We start from the raw sequence: 23,590 nt of genomic DNA, 5'->3' as shown, positions 1-23,590 counted from the left end.
AGTCCACTCTCGTGCCTCGGTCTATTTAATGGTAACCTCACTCAAACATTGAGTGAACCCGTGTCCAATTACATTACAAAGCAAATGTCAATGGATCCAACAGATGTTGTGCTACTACACAACTTCCAAGTTTCATTTCACTGGTGCAGGTTATCGCAGCCGCCACTAGATGGTAGCGAAAGGCTGGAGTTACTGATTGGCAGACAGGCTCAACTGATGAAAGAAATCCTCCAGGCCTGCTATTAAATATCCAGCTCTGTGCCGTGTTCTGCTGTAATGTATTACTTGACTGGATGGAGAATGTGTGATAACCCCGACTGTGGGTAATGCAGTAGTAGAAATGTCTGCCTGATGTTTCGTTCGCCCTGCTCAGCCAGTTAAACTCCTCGCGGGCTTGAATTGAATGAGGCGGAGGGGAAAAACTGGAATATTCACCCGTATAATCATCAAGACAATGAGATTAGCAAAAAAGAAAAACCCATCAGGCATGCACTCAGACTTTGGCTTTATTTTGTTTTATTACATGTCAAGCTGTAAATGTTGCAACAATAGAGCGGGTTCTTGGCTGGACCTTTAGCAAAAACTGTCATAAGCTACGAGGATTACATGGTAATACACAACAAAACATTTGCAAAGAACACTTTAGGAAACTGTAGAAAAGTTACAACAGTATGAAACGTCCACTGTGGAAAAACTTTACTTTAATAATATTTGGCACTGAAAAACCTTTTTTTTTCCTGATAAAAAAAAATAAAATAAAGTCACCCGTGGTGTTTCTCGACTAATGGAGTCATTTTGTCCAATTACGTCCTTCACTGTGACTGCTGTGACCTTTTTGGCATCAAAAATGGATAAATATACATTTGAAATTTGGTGACGCTCCAGTCGCACCTTGAAAGTGCTTTCATTTTGACAAAACAGAAATCTAGTAATAGTCCGATATTTTTTTAATAGATGATGACAGCTGTCAAAAAAATGTTTTTATATGCCTCCGGGCCAGATAGCTTTGCTTCCAAGCATGAACGTCACAACCGCTTATTAACTGTCAGTCACTGATTTATTAATTTTTTTCCTTTTTTCATCTCAGGTGCACACAGTAACATTCATTGTGAAAAATAGCTAGTTCAAAATGTCATGCTAATGCACACAGACAAGCTACCGGGATGTGCTGCCTTCAAACTTGGCCCCCTGCACCGCACGCCCCAGAAGAGTTTGTGATTATCCACATGAAGAGCCGAAGAAGTTCACATGCCATGAGGTTCACCATTAGTATGTGGACAGAAATGCATGCAAGTATTTTAATCAGCCCCCAAAAAGCATTTGTGTATGTGCGGGATACATTCAAACAGGCAATAAGAAGAAGAAGTGAGAAGATGAAATCAAACTACATTAGACTGGAAGAATGTGCTGTCTGCCCTTCTGTTAACATCTGCTTACACCTTGACTGCACCCTACTCTCAGGACAGAAGTGTAAAAATCATTGAGAACTCTTTCCGGTCGGTGTGGCTGATGAAAAGACAGTCTTGGAGACTCTCACTCACTAGGCCGCGTTGTGGAAAAGGATGGGCTTGACCATCCCAGAGAGGATTTTGGGCACGTGGACGCTCACAATCTCCGAGATCATCTCTGGGAAGCTGACGTGCATTTGCATGGACTGAGCTTGGATGAACAGATCGTAGGTGAACTGGTGTAATTTCCTCACAACCTATGTCAAGAGACAAACATGATACATACATGTGTTGGGGTTATTAGAAACAAAGAGATAAATAAATATGTAATGTGGAAAACATGTAGATGCTGTCTATTGTCCCTGTATAATAAAGACTAAAAATCCCCAAATAATAATACGAATGAACAAAAACAAACGAGACTTTCATGGCACAGCTTAAGAGGCGGTTTTAGGAGATAACACTTATTGTGACACTAAGCTCCACAGACAGGGCAAAGCTGAAGGAGTCCTCATCAACTCTGATCTTCTTCCTAAAGGGCCCTTCCAGACAATCTCTGGCTGCCCTCCAGCTCAAAAGCCACAAAGCCGAGCATTTAAAGGTAAATCCACAGTGAAAGACAGGAGGCTCAATCTGTTGTGGCTCCTCTCCACATAGCGCTTTAACTCTTCTGGTCATACTCATATAATGATGTAAGGGGTTTTTCCTTTGATAGCTAATTGTTCTCATCATTGAGATAAAAGTACAAAAAGAAAAAAAAAACCTTAAAAAGGGTTAAAAGTAGTGCATTTACACTCCCTAGTGGTTGCACATCTACATCAACACACTTCCCCCTCCTAAACCTCAGTAAGGATGAGATGAGTGATTAGTGTGTATTACAACAACAAAAGAAAGTTCACCAAATAAAAAGAAAATAAAAATGCAAGAAATGCACATCGAGAAGTCGTAACAGGAAAACTACATGTGTTTTTAAGTAGATACACCTGCGTACCTACAATACCACGTCAGTCTTTTACGGCTTAGAGGTAAAAAGGAAAAAATATTATTAACAAAATAAACAGAATATAAATCTAGAAATACACTGATGGCTATCAGCGTGTGTCTTATTTAGGGTGAATTTAAACTAAATTAAAGACCTTTTATTACTCATTCAAATCTACCTCAAATGCCTGGACTTGGACTTTTATGCCTTTTTTTTGGTTCATAATCTTTCCATTTTCTTTTTTTACTGAAGGTCACAGCACAACTTGACCTTTCTATATTTTGTTAAAATATAATAAAAAGCGCTTTTAAAAAATCTTTTCAGGTGTTGCTGATTTTGCTGGTATTGGGTATATATGTGCACAAATGTTTGACAGAAATAACAATGAAACTCGTTAATCAACCTTCTGCATGGTCGCGCATATGAAGGCAAATCTTATGAACCTGCTTTTTTATTGCTTATGCATTTGTTTCGAGGTTTAACACTACTCTTATGACATCACGTCAAAATTATGGCCACAGATTAAAGTGTTTGGTGTGTGAATAGGTACATGTGGCTTGTAGTGAAAAGTGTTTTGAGTGAGAGTAGAAAAAGCAGTCAGATGCAGTCAAATTCAGTCAGAGGTTGGAAGTAAGGAAGTACAAATACTTTTTATACTTAATACTTTTTCTAGCAACTTTTTACTTTTACTCACTAGATTTTTAAACAAATATCTGAACGTTCTACTCCTTACATTTTCAAAACAGGCTCGTTACTTTTGTTTTAAAATGATCATTTATAGCATTTACACTCGGGGTTAAAGTGGACCGATAGAAGTGCAGGTTCACGGTACGCGGTACAGCATCTAGCTAGCGCTGCAGAGGAGGACAAAGAAGGAAGGAAGTGACATGGTTTTTTGGTTTTCTGGTGGTTAAAAGGTGGTAATTTCAAATTCAACGTTTCTATCAGCTAAGATAAGAAAGACAGGACAGGAAGAAGAGAGGTTTGAAGGTAAGGACTGCTCAGTAATACTTGATAAACTGCAAATTTAAAGCTTCATTTTAATCACATATTGGATTTGCATATGATATGTTTTGATAAATTATGTGTTTTCATGTTGTGAAATGTCCTGCAACACAAACTAAGCTAAACTCATTTTGTGTTGCATGAAAATATTAGGTAGTTTCGACTTTTAATTCCCTGTCACTGCACAACAGATTGAAACTGAGTGGATTTCTTAAAGTTAGACTCTAGATTCAATAGCATTGGTATTCTCATGTACTAACATTATTTTATTATATTATTATAGTGCAAAGTTCAGTTGCCTTTGTCCAAAAATGCTTTTTCACATTTACTTGAGTAAAGTTGTTTCAGTGCTTCAACTTTTACTGTTTTTTTGACAAATGTATCTGTGCTTCTACTTAAGTAAAGAAAGTCTGTACTTTTTCCACCTCTGTATTCAGTCATGTGAAAACAGCCCATAATTTGGTAGCTTGTAAAATCACATTAAGCAGCAATAACTCAAAATAATAATTTTCTGTATGAAGGTCATATGAGAGAGGCTGATAAAGGTTATCAGCCTCTCACATAATTCTGGAGGAATTTTGGCCCTGTGTTCTTTGCAGCATTGCTTCAGTTCTTTGAGGTTTGCAGGCAATTGTTTAAGCACAGCTTGCTTATGTCCTGCCACACCATCTCTGTCAGGTTAAGGTCTATACTTTGGCTGGGCCTTTGCAACACCTTGATTATTTTCTTTGTGAGCCATTCTGTTAGAGATTTGTTCCGGTGCTTGACTCTAGAAACCTTTGGTATACTGAAGAGTTCATGTTGAACTCAATCACTGCAATGTGTCCAGGTCCTCCGGCTGCAAAACAAGCCCAAATGAGTACTATGCATTATGACCAAACATCTCCAGTTGAATTTTTTTGACGTTGAAAACATTGTTTCTCAAAATCTCCAGAAGCAAAATATTCAGTTGCACCTTTTCAAATTAAGTTATCCTGCCATGTTCTTTTCAGAGAGAAGACTTTCTCCTGGCACCCCTTCCAAACAAGCTATACCTTTTCAGTCTTTCTCTAATTGTGCTGCCATGAACTTTAACATTTAACATTCTCACGGAGGTTTGAAAATTTGCTGGGACGTCCACTCCTGGGAAGACTGTGGCATTGTGTTAACACACACGAACGCTTTCACAGAGCTACTCACAAAGCAGTAAAGGCCTCTTTAAACTTTATTTTTCACATGACTGTAGTTAGCAGTTCATTTACTGTGTCTGGGTTATTCTTCAGTCCATATAAATAATTTACAAATGGAAATCATCTTATTGGCTTTAATACAGCAGCATCTGGCACCACTATTCTTTTATAATTGTTAATTATCATGGTAGGCTGTTATGGATTAGGCGTTTCAAGGAAAGCAAATCTCAAATCCAGGTTATCATATAATCCGAAACACAGATACACAGTAGCTAAAAGAGAATAAAAAAATAACAGGCTTAAACCTGTGGAGAAAACAAGGGCTTAGATATGCAATGTCTGACAGATTCGGTTGAATGAATCCAGCCGTGAAATTTTAAAACAATAAAAATCTTGCTTGTGTGTTCATAATAAGTTTACAGTTGTATTGCAAGCCTGTATAGTGTTGTGTCTGTCATTTTGTGCGAGAGGAAGGAGCATTATTTTAAGATAAGATAAGATAAGATAAGATAGAACTTTATTAATCCCTCGGGTGGGTTCCTCTGGAAAATTCGATTTCCAAAAAGCACATCACTGACAGAAGTTACAGTTACAGAATATTATATATATATATATAGACACACACACATACACACACATATATAAATACAGAGAAAAATATAAATAAAATATACGAAGGGGATAAATAGAATAAATAGGAATAAAAATAAAAATACAAGTGAATTGCGTTCACTCTAAAAAAATGACATGTGCATCCATGTCCAGTGTCACAGCATGGTGCATTTTTTGGAATGCGGTTGTGTGTATTACCGACTGGAGGTAGTCCAGCAGCTGCGTGAGCTGAAACAGTCTCTGCGTGCGGGTGGTCTCTCCGTGGTGGCTGGCCAAACGGTCTAGCTCCTTGATGTAGGAGGTCCGCAGTTTGTCAAAACAACTCTGGCTCTTCAGGCCCTGCACTGGCACTGTGACCACAAAGCCAGAACACAACAGTAACTCTCACAGACTTTATCCAGCCCATCAATTCTCTAAAGTATGGCTGTACTCTATTGCAGTTGTATTTCACATGTTGAGTTGACATCGCGTCATTACTCATGGTCCCGGGTGACTCACTGATGCTGAGGAGGACCAGGGCCTTCATGCAGAGGAACTCCTCCTGGGTAACCTTGAGCATGCACAGCCTTTGGGATAGTAGCTTCATCCTCACACAGTGTTCATACATGCTGGACACTTGCATCCGCTGGCTGTGAGGAGGGATAAAAAAGAAAAAAGGGGAAAAAAAGCGTGACGCAGGAGGAGGGTCACGTAGTGAGAAATGTAGAAAGGAGTAGTTATTGGGGACATGAAGGGGAAAAAGGGAGAGAAAAAAGGCACCAGAGGTGAGAAAAACGAGTTAGATGGATAATGGAAAATAGAGAACGACAGTGAGGCACTGAAAAATGAGGGTCAGCAACAAGGGCATGCGTATCCATTACTATGCAGGTCAGAAGCAGCCTAATAGAGTGACATGGGTGTAACACAGACAGAATGAGTGCTAACGTCACGCAAAACACTGACCAATTCAGAGCTGCCATGAGAGTTGGCGAACATCGTCATACCTTCTTTGTTCTTGACACAACAATTTACTGATAACAGCCTGGGGGGGGGGGGGGGGGGGGGGACTCATGTGCAGTGATTTTTGTGACACAAACTCTGTTGTCTGGGTTTCTTTTGGGAGTAGAAAGAAAAAGACAAAGGCTGGAGTTGAGGTGTCAGAAACATTTTGATAAGGGGCCGAGGGGGTGAGGTTGGAGTGTAAATTAAAACTTGTCAGAGTGGAAGTTCTTGGACACTGATGAATGGTTATGCGATGATGAAAAAGAGCAAAGCATTTGAGACGATTCCCTCCGCCAGCCGCATTTATCAAATGCAAAGTGACGGGTTTGCTGGTGTGCCCGGAGAGACATTCGCTGTTTGTTTTCCTCCTGCTGAAAAACACCAGAAAAGTGTCGCACCGTGCCTTTCATCGCATTTCACGATGACAAGTGAAGTCTCATGGCATCGCAGCAAACCCCATGCCACAGTGATAATTTCTCGTTTCTTAGTTTGATAAAGATTTTGTGTCTCCTTTTTTGTGAATTCGTTGTTTGATGTTAAATTGAATATTTGCTGAAACTCACTCATTGAAAACCAGGTCTGGAGCAAAGTACAGCATAGAGCTGTTAGTCAGCGTGTAGGATCTCCAGCCTAAGGCAAACACCATCACCCCCATCCATGACAGCTGAATCAGTGACATCTGGTCATCCACATACAGGTCCCGAAACCCTGTTAACAAAAGTCGCTGTTATCAAGCTCTCCTCAGGGTTAAGCATTCACAGTTTTATTATTTTTAAAAAAAATCAGCTGATTTGGCTTAATTAAATAACTGTTGAGGCAAACATGGATACAATGATGGCCATTCTCAGCCTTCCTCTATTTTATCTTTTTTGTTTAAATGGGAAACATCCCCCTCTAGTGGCTAATATTTGAACAACTTTGTTTGTTTTGCATGGACACTAAACCAGCGCAAACTTCTGGAAAGGTATCTCATCTTTTGACCTAGGTACTGAGGCCTTGCTCAGTGCTGGCAGATTAAATACATTTCCTAACAGTGGTACTGCTCATCCAAACCGCAGGGAATTCTAATGTCATTTTTGATTGAATTACGCTTATTTCTTCTCAAACTGCCCATTTACCATCCACTGTCTTAGTCAAAGTTGTTTACAAGTCTGATCTTTCAGGGTTTTGCTTAACAAGGAATGCAAGTGGTATGTTTGACTAGAAACCAAAACGGAAGCAGCCATGGAAATGTGTTCCCTACCAGATTCTCTGGAAGAGCTACTTGGAATTAATTACCTTGGCTCAGATTAGTTTACCTGGTATTGCCTTGGCCCAGTGGACCACGGTTACCAGCTGCCGTTCTCCCAGCTCGTTCAGGCTGGTGAGCAAGGACACGGGGCTGTCTGGCTGGGCAGGATCATGCCCGGCATTGACCAGTGCTGGCTCAATAGCCTGTAGGATGCTGAGCAGCGACAGGCAGGAGTGCAGGGGTGGGGGGATGGCCGCAACCAGGGCCTGGGAAGCTGCTCGAGATATGTAGATATGTAAAAACAACATGAAGCAGAAAGTGTGGCAAGATCAAGTCTTTTCTGGCAAAAGTAAATTTAGCGTTGAATAAACGTGACATTTGAGCTCTGTGCAACTAATCCTTACCACCTTGAGCCCTGACAGCTGCATTTCTGGACTCCAAGACTGCATCTTTCTTCGCTGCCCTCTCTTCTTTTTCTCCGTGTCCCCAGCTAGCTGGCTGTTGCTCCTCTTCTCCATTACTCGCCTGCCCGGTTCCCTTCAGCCTGCGACCTAGAGAGATGATTCTGTTAGAATTCAGATGGAGGGCTTCTAATCTAATAAATGTAAGGAATCTGACCATGCTGACCTATTTTTTTAAAACTGCAAAATACTTTCCTTTATTTATGTCTCATTATTTCCTCGTCTCTGGTAGCTCACCTTTAAGGCTCATTCCCGACATGAAGCATCTCTTTAAGCGACACGACGCGCAGTTCTTCCGCCTCAGTTTGTCGATGGTGCAGTCGTTTCGGCTGGCACACAAGTGGTTCTGCTTACCTGGAGGCACACAAGAGTGCTGGGGGATGAGGAGTGCGAGTTCAACAATGCCTAGGCTTCCACTCATAGCAACGATATGTGGGCGTTTACTGATAACAAATAACTCGACCTCATAATGTCAGGGTCACTGTGCCCTGTCTACAGGAGAGAGCAAGTGGGTGTAAGAAATTAAAATCAGTGCGTGAGTAATTGTGTGTGTGTGTGTGTGTGTGTGTGTGTGTGTGTGTGTGTGTGTGTGTGTGTGTGTGTGTGTGTGTGTGTGTGTGAGTTGCACCCACCTGCAGCGGCCCTCTTGAAGAATACTTTGCAGCTGCCGCAGGTGACTGCTCCATAGTGACAACCCGAGGCGTCATCTCCGCACACTTGACACACTCTCCTTTCTGACAGATACACACCTGGAAAAAAATCCTCATGCCTGGGCGCGCGCGCACGCACGCACGCACGCACGCACACACACACACACACACACACACACACACACGCGCACGCAATGGTGTTGTTTTAGTGTCTTCCCTCAGTTTTTAAACCCTTTTACTGTAAAAACTGAGGGAAGACACTGATGAAGAATTGCAGCAGACATTAAAAAGCACTCACACAGACGCTATCGGTTTTGGGTGTGGTTGACAAGTTGTCAGCAAAGGGAGTCAGTTTGCTCCAAAGTAAAAGTTGTGATTAGCACATGCCAGAGTGAAGTTTTTTTTTAATGAATCCGTAACTTGTAATAAAATAGAAGGTTTTCTTTCTAGAAGCAGAAACAGCAACAGGTGCTGTATCTCTTCTTTATAGGGACACTGATACATTTCCTACTGCTGCAGTCCCAGGGCTTATAAGGACATTTCTGGAAAATCTTAAGAATAGGATAAACTTTAAGTTGCTGTAGCTGCATGCTATAACATGATTTAGAGAAAGCCAAAACAAACAAAACAAAAAAAAAAAAACCCACACCATGCTGTTGGAGGACAAAGGGTTCAGTGCTGCTGAACATTTCAGGACTCCACAGAGTATCAATAGAAGTCATGGCTGATATAATATAATAATCGTGTTCGCTGCCTTTGATTTATTTGTGCTGACACTTATCCAATTAGCTTATGCTTTGTGGCTCTCACAGAAACGTCAAGAAACTAAGCATGAAATCCGGAAAGACAGTGCACCGTTAAACATCTGCGAACTTACGTCTAAACTCATTACAGCACTCCTTTTAGAAGACAAAATGACCAAAGCCCGACTGCATTGAGCGCAGTTACTGGCACGATGCTCATGCTGTGTGTTTCTCATTAAAGAAACGTGTGAGAGATGGGAGGGATCGGTAATACTGAATGTACTGTACTCAGTATGAATGGGCTTTTGACCTGACGCACACAAAACAAATCATTCGAATCTGATCTTTACCTTAAACTGCGATCTGTGCAAGTCATCCACACCGAAGGCTCGCTCTTGATAGTGGAGAAAGTGCTTTGCCCCTGAGGAATCGCACTTGGGTAACTTTCCATTTGGCCATATCCTTGTGCCGTCGCTCGCATGCGACCTTTGCCACCCTTCTCACCTCTACCGTACCAGATACAGCGGCATTCCTGCCTGTTTCCGCGAGGAGCTTGCCCACAATTACAGTATTTGCACAAAAAATTATGTTCCCCTGATTCTCCCCTCTGTGGCTGTGGCTGTGGCTGAGGCTGGGATCGGTCGATGTATGCGCGCTCATTTGCGCACCACATTTGCGGTGGGAAATCCCTATATAGGTCTGAACTGGCATAGTAAGACGAAGGTGGTTTTAAGGGTACGACCTCGGCCACCTGAGGGGTCGCGGGCAGCTCCAGCGTGGGGTTCATAAACACATTTGACTCCCTGCAGACGTATCTGGATATCACCGAGCCACGCGTCACAGTTTGCGCACCGTCCATTTCGCCCGATCCGAACAGATCCATACAGCTCACCTGCTGTATGCCCTGGCACACTTCTCCAAAGTCGTCCTCTCTAAGGCTGCTGTCACCCAGGACAAGCAGGCTGCTGTCGGAGTTCATATTTCCAGTCCTTCTCAACTCTGGCACTCCCCGAGAAGTATCCGCCACAGTGGAGTCGCATTCTGCGAAGGCGCTGCTGGAGCTCTGGTTCATATTATTGGGCGGAGAAGACACCGAATCCAAACCCAAAGACACCGACACCGCTTTACTGAGCTCATAAGCCGGACACGCATAGATGGTGGTATCCAACCGATCCCCTTCATTCATCGTTAAAGAGTTTGTTCCTTCCAAAACCGAGTGAAAGGACATTTTCGGCTCCGGTTCTCGGAGTTAGAGTGCACTGGGTGCGCGGCGAGCAAACAAAACAACACTTTCCAGGCTAGAAAACGCCTACCCAGTGACACTACTCTCGTGCGTCTAGGCGGATGGGAAATGCACATCAGTCGTCGACGTAAGTTACGAAGGGGAAGGGACGTCCCGCCGGTATGATTTACAAATGACGGGGGCTTTTCGACACTTTTATAGTAACTTTCTTTTTTTTTTTTCAACGCAGGATTAAAATTCACCTCACGAATTACCAAAAAACAAAAACAAAGAAAGAGAAACACCAGCATAGTGAGAATTGGTTTTCGCACAGACTCTTCTTTATACAGTGATTAATGAACCCAGTGTAGGTTAACTTTTAGCAATTTTAAAACCCAGCTGCGTGCCTCTCACTATTTTACGTGCAAATCTAATGGCGTCTCAAGAGCATAGCTGCGATTAATCATTACATGTATTAGTACGTTCCATGTGTAGCTCAGGCTCAGCGTCGGGTTTCTCTGCAAGCACTCTGTGCAGTAGTTTGTTTTCCTACTTAGAGTTATATAAGCTTGCTTGTGTTTGTCGGTCTGATTCACACAGAGAATCAGGTTAACAACAAACCAGAATGCACAATCATTGATGTGTTTAAACCATATTAAAATAACAACTAAAAAGAACGGGGTGGTCAGTGGAGGCTCTGATAGGTAGTCACGCAGTGCTTTCAACTATTTATTTTTGGATAGCTTGTGATGACTCAGCACACGACAGGAGCTGGGGACTGCAAATTAATTTTACCCAGTATATAGAAAAGGTCTGGATTGGGTTGGGGCGTTTGTGGAAAGCTTCCTTTTTGGATTGCAGGAGGAGAAGAAGTTAGGCAGACCCTTTTTTTTAATGGGGTGACACAAGAGGGAGTGAGTGGCGCACACTCACATTCAGGGTGGGCACATGGGAAATGAGAAAATCCTATCAAAAATGTTGTGCTTTGCAGGACAAGACAAGATAATTTTGTCCGGTTTTAATCAGAAATATGGTTTATCGTACTGAGTTGGCGAAATAAAAAAAAAGTCTGTGCACTCATCTTGTTTTAGGTTCCTCTTTGCAGAGTGAAAGACTTAATGAACACTGTAAGAAAAACCCTGTAAAATTTAGAGTAAAAATATTGGCAGCAGGGTTGCCTGCCCTGTAGTTTTTGTAAACGTTTTTTTTACAGGATGATGCTGTATTTGTTTTACAGGACAATTATGTAAAATCCTAAAGATGCTGTTAAAATAAATATAATGAAAAGGTTTGGTATTACTTGCTGAGCACATCAACTTTTATTAATTTAACCATAAACTAAATTCGTGATTTGCAAAATTATGATTAATGCTGAAAGCTGACCTTATGTATCAGTGCCAACAGCTCCTCTGTATTCACTTATTATTACATCAGCAACAATCAAGCTAACCTTAACCTTGTTAGCAGAAAATGAGCGGTGATATAACATTACTTTCAAAAATGTCGAATTTAAAGCTGCTAAACACAAAGAGTGAAATATTAAAATTAAGAAATGAATTAACTAAGTCACTTACCACCACTAGAAATCCCTCCACGCATTGCTGGAAATTCTCACGACTATTCTAAATCCCACAATGCATCTGTAAATATGGAATTTTACAGTAGCCTATAGACTTTATCCAAGCTCCCAGAATGCATTGCTGTTTACAGAATATTACTGTATTTTTTTGAAATACTGAAAAATTATGTTGTAAGATTTTTATTTTTACAGCAATTTGTTTTCATTTCTCATATCATAAAAATCAAAATCATCAAATAAAGTTGTTTTTTTTTTATTTATAAATATGCTTACAAAGGTGCATTTATACCAAAAAGGTTCATTTCTTCCCTTGTTTTCATTGACAGGGCCAGTTGAATTTAAGCCCCCTTCAGCCACATCCCTGCTCCACAGTGGCAAGTTAACTTCGCCTATATCACATTATATTACACAAACATGCATTTAAAACTGATAACCAGCAGCAGATTTACTCATTAGACACCCAATATTGCTCATGTGGAAAATAATGCACCCAACCCACATCAGTTGTGTCTCTCTATTTTATTTTTTACTTCTATTTCCAAGATAAAGAAAAGATGATTTCACATTTTGCTAGAATAAAAACATTTGCCTTAAATGTCACTGCTTCAATTAATCAACATTAATAAGGTTTTCAATAGGACATATTGGAAGTGCAGTAAGATGTAATCAGACTGACAAGGGCAACAGCAAACCTGTTTATAAATGAGAAGTGGGAATGTGGGTGTGTGCAAAATTAAAAATGCATCTAGAAGAACAGCTGCTACATTCTCACTGACTTGCTTACTAAAGAAATCGTCAACATTGTCTATAATATAATTTGTTTTCGGGTTCACACTGTCATTCTTAAGCTAAATTTACGATTAATGTGATAATGTTTCCCCTACACTTCTAAAATCTCTGTGTGTGTGTCCAGCTCATCCGAACTTAGTCTCTCCTGCAGGCTGAGCCAGCCGACAGCACTCCCGCTCACATGGACTCAAACTCATCGATGCGTTGTTTAGTGTTGCCCTGACGAATCTGACGCAGGGTCTTGTATTTGTCACGGCCCGCCCTCACATTCTCAGCGTGGATCAGGTCATTGGGGGTCTTTTTGCTCTCGTCTACAGCTCGAGCCAGTTCGGTGCTCAGGAACTGGGGAAAAAAAAGAACACAAACACAAAGTGAATAAAATCCTCTTACCTCAAAGTAAGAGACTGTTCACAAGCCTTACCCCACTCCCCTAGACTCCCCCTCAATCCCATCTAAAAAACACTCTATTGTGCCCAGTTATAAAGTCTATTTTTGTGTTGCGTTGTCTATGCAGCATCAATTCTCGTCACGTCTGTGAGATAGGGGCACAGATGGGATTTGCAACTTGAATAAAAACAAAAGAATGATAATGTACCGACCCACCAATGTTTAATTATGTAAAGTGCACTTAGCTCTGGTGAAACACAATTTGTGGCAGTAATTATGTGGCACGTCTTTACAGCAGAGTCAAAACCTCCATACAAATGTGTCAACAAAATGTACAGAAAATTTAACAAACTAGTTTAAATGTTTGTGACAGCACAACAGGACAGCAGGAACTAAAGATGCGATTTTCAGACTGTAGGAAAGAACAATCAGCTGGTTGGCGGAATAGGTAAGAGTTCACAACTCCAAACCAGATTGCAATGGTTATTTAAAATGAACATGACGGCTAGGTGAAGAACAACAATCTACACTAGAGGATGAGGCTCACTGAGGATTGGCTTGATATCTATCGAAAAGCATGACTAAGAGAGAATTTGGGAGGGCAAGTGGAACATGGAAACGAGAAAAAAATGGCTGCGGCGGACAGTTATGCATTCGCTGCTGGAAAGGGTCGGTTTGAGGTGTGGTCCCACTGTTAAATGTCAAATAAATAATCTCTAAAAATGTAACTCAGCCACTTACTACAAAGTATGTAACACCAATACAAATTTAATAACAGATTAGAATTCGTTTTTTTTCTCGCAAAGTTAATAGTTGGAGCTGGATGGGTGTAGGCTCTGGGGAGTTCCCATGATGCAATGAGTGTTTTTTCTTCACTCACCTTTTTTAACTCTCTGTGTGCTTTCACACCACTCTGCGCTTACTCATTAGTTATTATTAATCTCTGGCTCTCTTCCACATCTTGTCTTTGTGTTGTCCCCTACCCCTAACCAACAACTTGCAGCTGCAGATGGCCCCGCCCCTCCCAGAGCCTGGTTCTGCTGGAGGTTTCTTCCTCTTTAAAGGGAGTTTTTCCTTCCCACTGTCGCCAGGAGTTGTACGATTGATGGTGTTTTCTCTATTTTCTGTATTATTGCAGGGTCTTGACCTCACAATATAAAATTGTGATTTGGGTCAATATAAATAAATCTGTATTTATTATATTTTATTATATTCACCAAGTGGCACTTACAAGTTTGCAGTTTTTCTCAATCGCTTTCACACATTTCTTGAAACATGTTTGAAAATATTATAACTGATACACAAATTAGTTAAACTACAAAAGCCATAACTTGCTTAAAAGCTTATTTTCATGCTTCAGAATCCAAAGTTGTGTCAACAAATAGAGCAACAGGGCAAGTAACTTTAACATGACACCAAAGTGGTAAAACAATTGCTGATATTCTACGATAATGACAGTGTACTCCTATCCTTCCAGTCTTGTCCTACACTGACATTGAGCGCTGTGTATCAAAGGAAATACTGATGGTTTGAGATGCATATGATTTTACATTGTGTTTTGTAAAGCAAAGGAGCCCTTTGCATATAATGAGAGGAACAAAGTGTTTATTTTGGAGGCACACAATGCAATGGCCACTCAACATATTGCGATGCAGTAAAGAAAAAACATAAAAAAACAAAATAAAATGTGCAAAAAAAAAAGTGGACAGAACAAAAACATTTAAACTATTAAGACTAAAAAGCAAATAAATAATAATCGGCACACTCTGTGCTACACTACAGCTGCTTGTTTCGGTCACAGAGTCCCAGTGACCTGACCTCTAAAGCTGTCCATTGCAAGGTTATAGTTGGTTAAGTAGAAACTAAAACTAGATGTGAAAAATATTTGATGGAAGTTAGAATGAAAATAAAAACTAACAGAAGTTATTTTGTAAAACTTGTAAAATTAACTAAAATAAATGTATGTATTCAAAAATGTATGATTTTATTGCTATATCTTGTCTCTGCCTCATGCTTTTATAAAATAACTACAAAAGCTAAAAGTAACACTGAAACTAATTCAAACTAAACTAAAACTAAACATCCTGAAAGGTTGGTTTTGTTCATCTGAACGTAACGTTTTCAGAGGGAGAAATGTTTCATCACTCGTCCAAGTGACTTCTTCAGTCTCAGCTGACTGCAGGTGTCTCCAGCCTTATAAACAGTACATTTGCACAATGACTGAAACTAGCACCGAATGAATGAACAATGAGGTCAGTTCCTTGATTATTAATATGCAAACTGTCATGTCCATTGATAAACAACATCAGATCAAAGCTGACTGATCATTGCTCATAAGCTGCCAAAAGTGAACACCCTTAATGTTCCTGTACGTGTCAGGAGTATCGAAACGGCTGAGACGCATTTTTTCTGAAAACAGCGTTTCCGTGGATTTTAAACCCCAAAACCTGCTCCACCAAAAACTGTTCCAGCCCAAGGATCGGGTCACCTGACACAAACAGAGTAACATAGTGTACGCTGTTAAGTGCCAGGAGGATTGCCAGGATTTATACATCGGGGAAACCAAACAACCTCTGGCGAAGCGGATGGCACAACACAGAAGAGCTACCTCGTCGGGCCAGGACTCTGCAGTCTATTTACACCTACAGGCCAGTGGACACTCTGAGCGTACACATCTTGGACAGGGAGGAACGCTGGTTTTAGCGCGGACTCAAGGAGGCCATTTATGTGAAAAGAGAAAGACCATCTCAGAATCGAGGAGGGGGCCTAAGGGTACATATTTCACCATTGTACAATGCTGTGACTGGAGCCATTCCCCAACTCTCTGTGAATGGATCTCATGGGTTTTGATTAGTGGGCTTTGATCAGTGGCTGTTGATCAATGGTCATGACAATTTGCATATTAATAATCAAGGAACTGACTTCACAGCCTGTTGCTCATTCAGTGGGCTGGTCACTCATTGTGCAAATGTACTGTTTATAAGATTGGGGAAACCTGCAATCAGCTGACTGAAGAAGTCACTTGCATGAGTGACGAAACGTTTCTCCCATTGAAAACACTACATCCAGATGAACACCACTAATCGTTAACTGTGTGGAGAGGGTGGCAGACTTTTGCTTCTTGGGGAGTTAATATAGAGGAGAACCCTTCCAGGAGTGTGAACACCTATGAGTTGCTGAAAAAGGCCCAGTACAGACTGCACTTCCTGAGAATTCTCAGAAGGAATTACATCAAACAGAGACTGCTGGTGTCCTTGTACAGAGCCTCCATCGAAAGCATACTAACCTACTGCATATGCACCTGGTACACTGGCTGCACAGTGGCTCAGAGAAAAGGACTCCAGAGGGTCATTAACAGCGCCCAAAGGATCACTGGCTGCCCTCTCCCCACACTGGAAGACCTACACAGCTGTCTGTCTTAAAAAAAGCCCAGAACATTACAAGAGATACTACTCACTACTCACTATGGCCACTTCCTGTTTGAACTGTTGCCCTCTGGCAGACAGTACAGAGCAATCAATGTAAGGACAGACAGACTCTAACACAGCTTTTACACAACTGCAATAACAGCTCTTAATGTTGCTACAAAATAATGGTCATTATGCAGCTTATATGGTTTATGCACTGAGTGAGGTATGTGTGTTTGAATGTACGGGAATTGTTTGTTCAAACTGCTATATTATTCTTATTAGCACTTTAAGTTTTTTTTAATTTTTTATCTTTATTGTTTTTATTTAATTTTAATTTTATGGATGATGCACCGATCGGAGACCACTTTCATTGTACCTGTGACAATGACAATAAAGACATTCTATTCTATTCTATTCTATTCAGAATCAACCTTTTGGGATTTACTTACCTGGATGATTGAGCATCCATCAAGCCTAAAACTAAACATTTTCAACCTGTAAAAACTAACCTGAAACCCCTTGTGGAAACGAACTGAAACAAAACTGAACCAAAATAGAATGTCAAAACGAAATTATAAAAACTAATTAAAAACTATTAAACTGTAATAACTGCTCACATGCAGTCTAACAGGAGGATGGCCACCTGCATGTCTCTGCGTCTTCACTGTTGTCTTCCCCTTTCTTCACTGTCACACCCTTTTACTCCTCTTCCTTTTCTTTGGGCAATCTGTTTCCCTCCTAAAATCTTCATCTGAGCAGTCCGTGCATGGTCCCACACTGCGACCGTGCTCTCTGTTGTGCATATGCTCTGTAAATATGTTTACTTTGGGGCAGATTTTGACTGTTCAGTAGGACTGCTCTGAATGTGATGTCTAACACTGTGTACATACACCATTACATAATACCAGCATATTTGAGAGTAAAGACATTAAACTGAGAAAAAGTACATAATCTATTTCAATCACAAAGGTTTATACAACCGACAGTTTTTCACCCTGTAAACAATTACGCTGAGTCTTTTACTTAAATGTGCTAAAATTTGCAAACGGTAACAAAGAATGAGAAATGCTTTAGGTTGTGCAGAGGACAAAGGGCTTTGAAAGACTTCAAATCCTGTCGTGTCAACAAGAAAAACTGTAACATTTGGATTTACTAATTAATGCAAAAGGAATTAGAATTGATTGCATGTGTGTGTTTGTGTGAATTGTTCCCACATTGGTAGAATGGGCTCATTTTAATCCAGACTCATTTTGCAGGAACTGGCCATTTACTCATTGTCACATTAGTCTCAGTATTCAGCTTGAGTGGTTTCTAATTTACAGAATATTATTCAGAGAACCTAAAGCTTTTCAATTAAAAACAACAACAACAACAAAAATCGAGGGTATTTTGTGAATAATTTGTCCGCTCTCTTAAACAATCCATGACTGCTAACTTCTAGCTGAATAGGACCTCTGGCCAGACTAGGTGATGTGTTACTAGACAGACATTTGACTGTGTTCAGCTGACCTCACCTTTAGGTTTTTCTGTAGTCTCTGGTTCTTCTGGGCCTCTGTGACTCTTTCCTCCTCGCTGCGATCTCGGACCATCCCCGGAGAAGTCAGCTCAGCGCTCGCTTCTGCGCTGCTCTCATCCGTCTCATCGTGGTCGAGGATGTTAGAATGGACCGAATCCTGGATGTGGACACCCATGAGTTTAGTCTTCAGCTCTTCTTTTGTTTGCTCCAAACCAGCTTCTACCATCACTGCCTGTTGACAGACATGACTTGTACTGAAGTGCTGGGTTGGAATGTTACATTAAAAGTAACTGAGTAATTGAAGTAATTATTCACTATTATAATATAACTAACATGGGAGTCCCATTCTTAAAAAAGGTCTTATGGATGTACAATCACTGAAATAGCTGACCATGACATCTATTTATTATTTTGCTTGACATTTATGATTATTTTTATTAATGATATATAAGGGGGTAATGACTGATAATTGTTAATGCTTCAGATTCCCTCATCAAACGAATTTTTTTTTTTTTTTAGAAAAAAGTGGGTCTGAAAACTCGCTAAATATAGCGACAAAGTTGCTAAGTTGGCAACACTGATATCAACATATTTTTAGTATTAAGGCATGGGTGCTATGTGATAGTAGACTATGTGGACTCACAGCTAGTTTAAAAGGTTTTTCATAGAAGCTCTTAGGTGATCAAAGAAGCCAGACCTTAGCAGAATAAATAAAGAACTATGATGATGTACAGTTTATGGTTTGGATTATCTGTTTCATGTTTTCGTCTTTCATGCAATTACATTATAGTATTTGCAGTATAGCATTTATAGCTAGATAGAGAAATAGATAGATATACTGTATATGATAGTGCAGTGATGTGGGTAACACTGTATTTGTCTTTTGTACTCAGGTCTGTTGACAGATATGTGTATAAGCTTGAAGCCCTTCTTGATTTCTCTCATGATTCTTTAATTTACCCTCACCCTTTTCTGCCATCTTTTCGCCTCTTCATCCTTTTTCTTCTTTGCATCTTCCAGCTGAGAGATCTTAGAAGTAAGGTCTGCCAGCTCAGTGGCCTATACAACAATGGTTAGGAATGGACAGAGAGTTAGAAGCCCTCCTGGTATTAGGTCATTGTGCTCTTTTAGTGCAACGTGTAGGAGAGAACGTATGCTTGCATGCACTTTGCATTTAACTGAAATTGAAATTAAAAATCAGATTTTATAAAATAATCTCTTTCCTAGCTTCACGGATTGAATCTGTATGTAGGTTCGTCAATATAGGATTCTGTGAATTTGACTGAAAAATGAATAAAAGGCTGCTGTGTGCAGTTGTACCAGGTTTTCCTGATTTTTGATCTGGGTCTCAGAGTGGTGCAGCAGGGCTGCTTTAGCCTCTACTGCAGCTCTGCGGTCTTTGTCCAGGCGCTCAGCCTCCTCCAGAGCAATTTTTCTTTCCTTCTCTAACTCAAGCGCCCTACGAGTTGCTCCTCCAGCTCTGAAACAAACGTGCACGTTCACACAGACACATCCAACACACATCCGTCCCAGCACACCAAACATGCCCGTTTAAACTTTACAATCACGAAATATAAAGTGTTTAAATTCGCACAGCCATGCTTCAGTGTTTTGTTTTTTTAACAGAAAAATAAAACCAAAGTTAAGAAATATTTGCATTCAGAAAGTCGTCAGACCATCTTGAGCTCGCTTTGTCTGTTCCTCAATCTGTCTCAATCTCTCCATCAGCTCCATGGTCTCCCGAGCAATCTTCTCTGTTTCCTTCTCAGCATTTTCTCGCTTTTTTTTCTCACTCTCGAGCAGAGCCCTGACAGGAGAATTGTGCATAAATACACATCCAAAGAAAAAAAACATCATCTCCTGACAGTCCTTTCTTAAAGCAGAGAGAACACACTGTAAACTGTAAAAATAAACTTTCATTATTCACTCCCTGCCCCCCAAACACCACCACCACTTTCTTACCTCTCCATTTGTCGCTTGTTTTTCTCCTCACGAGCTTGGGCCTTCATCTGCTGCACCTCAATGGTGTCGGGCTTGCGTCTGCGCATGTACAGATCATGATTCCCCATGCACAATGCCAGGATGCGTTTGTTGATGCGAAGACGAGGTACATAGAAGACAAAGTCCTATACCAAACACAACGCAGCAATCGTTGAATGTCAAGGGTTGGTTTGTGATAGGCCCCTAGCACATCAAATCCATTTTACCATCAAGGATGGGTTTAAATATTCAAAAAGGATAGTTTTGTTTTTGAGGAAAGCATTAGTTTTTCTAAACTCTTGGGCACTTTCCAAGTCTCTGCATGCAGTCAGAAGGCAAATTGGACTGAGGGTCTAAACTCATGTTTGTAAATGAGATCAAGCAGAAGCTCATTACACTACTTGCTGTAATTTATGCGTTTGCAAAGTTTTTATTTTGGCAGTAATAAAAATATGGGATTCGCTCACACCTCCTGTTTACAGTCACAGCGAAATATCGTGAAAAAGCCTATGTTTGAATACTAACATATTATGTACCCTCCCTGGTACACAAGGAAAGACTATTTAATACCGTCCATGAGCATCTATGAAGTGAGTTACGATAAGCACACCATCAAGCTGAACAGAGAGGTTGTTGCCAGATTTTAGTTTAGCTTCATGGAAGGCGATGTTGCCACCGTTAACGATACCGTTTCGCATACCGGAGCTTTCCTGTCGATGGGCTTGATGACAAATTTCTTGTCGTTGAAGGAAATATTTCTGATCTCACTCCAGGGAAAGCCAATCTTTGGAGTCAGCCTGCAAAAAAAATGGTGTGTGGTTTTTCATTATACTGTGGTGTACAGGGAATGTAACAGATGTTAGCATGTTGAAAATACAAAACAGACGGAAACTGATTGCCTACTGATAGGAGCTCTGTGACTTTAGCACTAACATCAGCATGCAAATATCTTCACAATCACTTTAACATATTAGCATGATAGAATTTGATAATCAAACAAGAACCAAACTACATGGTAGAGCCTTTTTCAAGCACTTGATTATATGGATAGAAAAATCGACAAAAAGTAGCTCATTTCATTCAAATGAAAAAATGGTGTCTCTAGGATAAAGAAAAGCAAAGTCATCTGGCCACCATGAATGCCAGTGGTTGTGATCCACCAGTGAACAGAAAGATTTACAGACTGTGATGTATGTAAATGTCTCAGAGGCATTCATGAATTATGACTCACTTGTCCTTTTTGTCATAGATGTTTAGCCCCAGTGCGTCCACCCCTAACCACAGCTCTGAGCCTTTCTTGTTCTTGATGTTGAAATAGTTGACCCCATACATCTCCAGATCCTGTGCTATCTTCAGGTACTCTAACATTGCATCTTCTCTGTGTGGAAGAAAATATCATTATGAACAAAACACCAGAATGCAAAAAAAGTGTATTCAAACCTTTTGTTTTGTTTTGGTTTTTTTGCAGTAAAACTGTAGTACCTGAGTATCCCTTTATGCTCTTTATGCCACACCTGGATTCTTTCCTCCCACTGACTCTTGTTCAGCTTGTGCTGCTCCAAAACCCTGGTTCAGTCAGTAGAGTAGGTACGCCAGTTAGAGTTAAGGTCGCAGAAACTCGAAATTAAGGTGAACTCTGGCTAATGCTAATATTCACAGGATGTACTACCTCTGTGGCAACAGCTTCTCTTTTGCGAGATATCCCAGTACATGATAATCGTCCCTGTAGTCTCCGAGCTTGACCTGAACAGCGTATGAGGCCAAGAGCACCGCAGTCTCAGGTGGACAGTATATATCATCATTTAAGATGCTCTCCTTTACCTAAAATAGAGAACAAACACTCACGAATAACCCATTTTATAGTAGGACAAGGATTGCAGTATTGATGTATAAATACACAGAGAGAAACCCTGTGTATTCTTGTCTTTAACTAGTGCACCCGAATGCACATTTTCCAAGGCAAGCACTCTCTTATGGAAACAATGCAAAACCTGCTGTTTCTTTTTACTGAAATTTGTATTATTCCTATTGTTGTTGTTTTTTTTTTTATCTAAATGCAAATGTTTCTTATGTTTCAGTAAATTTGCCATTTGCAATAAACTGACAGGTGTGAGTCGTCTTAATGGAAAAAACAAATGGTTCCACATGAATTAGAATGACTAGGAATGCTCATCATTGCAATTTTTGGTGCAAATTTACATAACCTTCCTTTCAAAAGCTTGGGTTTTTGTAAATGTGCTCATCTCCAACCTGCAGAAAAAAGAGCCGCTGAGTTGCCTCTTGGATCAGCTCTTCGGCGACATCCTCGGGGTAAAACTTGGCCCTGAACTTGATCAACAAAGGGTTGTCCCGCTTCACATCTTGAGCAGTCACCTGATTTATTTGTGTTTTTTTACAAGCAGAGGGATGAATAAGTAGCTAATAATTAGCCTCACAATATGACACAGTGGAAACAATTTACATCTCGTTCACCTCACCCTCTTGTTCAGCTTGAGCCAGGTGGAGAAGCCTTTGCTGTCCTTATATTGAAGCCCAAAGAACCACGTCTCCCTCAGCCCGATTGTCTTCACTATCTAAATACATGAAGGAACACAATCAAAGTCATGCTTTTGCAAGTCAGATGATGTCTTTGACTGTACTTGCACGGCATACCTGGTCAAAAAGCTGTTTGCCAGTTGTGCTGGGCAGGATGGCAAACTCCAGCTCTGCATCCATGGTTGTAACTCGGACATTTATCTGCCAGAGAAAAACACTCTCACTGAGATACAGGGGGAAATGCTCCCTGCTGTGCATTCATCTGCGTCACTGGAGAAGCATCAAGGAGCATGGAGAGCAACTGGGTGGAAAAAAAGAGCACTACAAAATCTGTACTAACATTGTTCGTTAAAAAAATGCTAAATTTCTTGGTTCTTTTACAGCAAAACAAAAAGAGAGTGTTCCTTACATTCTTCTGTTCAACCAGGAGCATCCAATCGCAAGAGGTTGGTGGGGACTACAATCAAAAAATGAAGCCCACAGTGTATTTTAGACTTAACTTGCAACATGTTGGGTTTTTTCCATGATGCATTAGTAGTATTTATAATGATGGGTCAAAGTAGCGACACCATATATATAGCACATATTTTTTGCAGTTGTTGATATAGACCAGGGGTGTCAAACATGTCGTTTGGGGGCCAATAAAGATCCCACTCTGGTCCACTAGCTGACTTTGGAAAATGTGAAGGAGTGCATACATTTTAAAACTTAACTGTATTTTCAGACGTTTTATGTTTTTCCTCCTGATAAAGACATCCCTCATGTTACACTAAAGTAGTTAAACAACAGGTTTTTCACTATCTACTATTGAAATGTCTGTTTTTTCCAAATTTGTCGACAGTAAAAACAACATTTTCTGTGACTTAACAAAAATTTTCTGCTATCTCTCT

General features: G+C 40.5%; 1 protein-coding gene and 1 pseudogene across 2 annotated transcripts; both read right to left on the bottom strand.

Annotated features, from left to right (window-relative positions):
• Positions 1-495: 495 nt before the first annotated feature.
• LOC146581822 (progesterone receptor-like) lies at positions 496-10,625 on the bottom strand. 2 transcript variants are annotated; one of them, XM_085287148.1, is made up of 9 exons: positions 9,633-10,625; positions 8,522-8,658; positions 8,127-8,243; positions 7,833-7,979; positions 7,496-7,702; positions 6,761-6,905; positions 5,715-5,845; positions 5,415-5,566; positions 496-1,705 (listed from the first exon to the last, which is right to left on the bottom strand). In XM_085287148.1, the coding sequence occupies exons 1-9, from the start codon at positions 10,508-10,510 to the stop codon at positions 1,541-1,543; spliced, it is 2,079 nt and encodes a 692-aa protein (XP_085143274.1). In that variant the 5' UTR covers positions 10,511-10,625; the 3' UTR covers positions 496-1,540. The 2 variants fall into 2 exon arrangements, with proteins under 2 accessions (XP_085143274.1, XP_085143283.1); XM_085287157.1 differs by having other exon boundaries at positions 7,836-7,979.
• A 2,141-nt stretch (positions 10,626-12,766) lies between these two features.
• On the bottom strand, positions 12,767-23,151 carry LOC146581821 (moesin a-like; annotated as a pseudogene).
• Between the last annotated feature and the right edge of the window lie 439 nt (positions 23,152-23,590).

This window comes from Mchenga conophoros, linkage group LG2, assembly GCF_057382185.1.
Source record: "Mchenga conophoros isolate Kocher_MC1m ecotype Shallow Benthic linkage group LG2, M_conophoros_male_GT1.1, whole genome shotgun sequence".
Classification (NCBI taxonomy): Eukaryota; Metazoa; Chordata; class Actinopteri; order Cichliformes; family Cichlidae; genus Mchenga; species Mchenga conophoros.
Note: the sequence above shows the minus strand (reverse complement) of the source record. Positions and strands in the feature narration are given on the sequence as shown.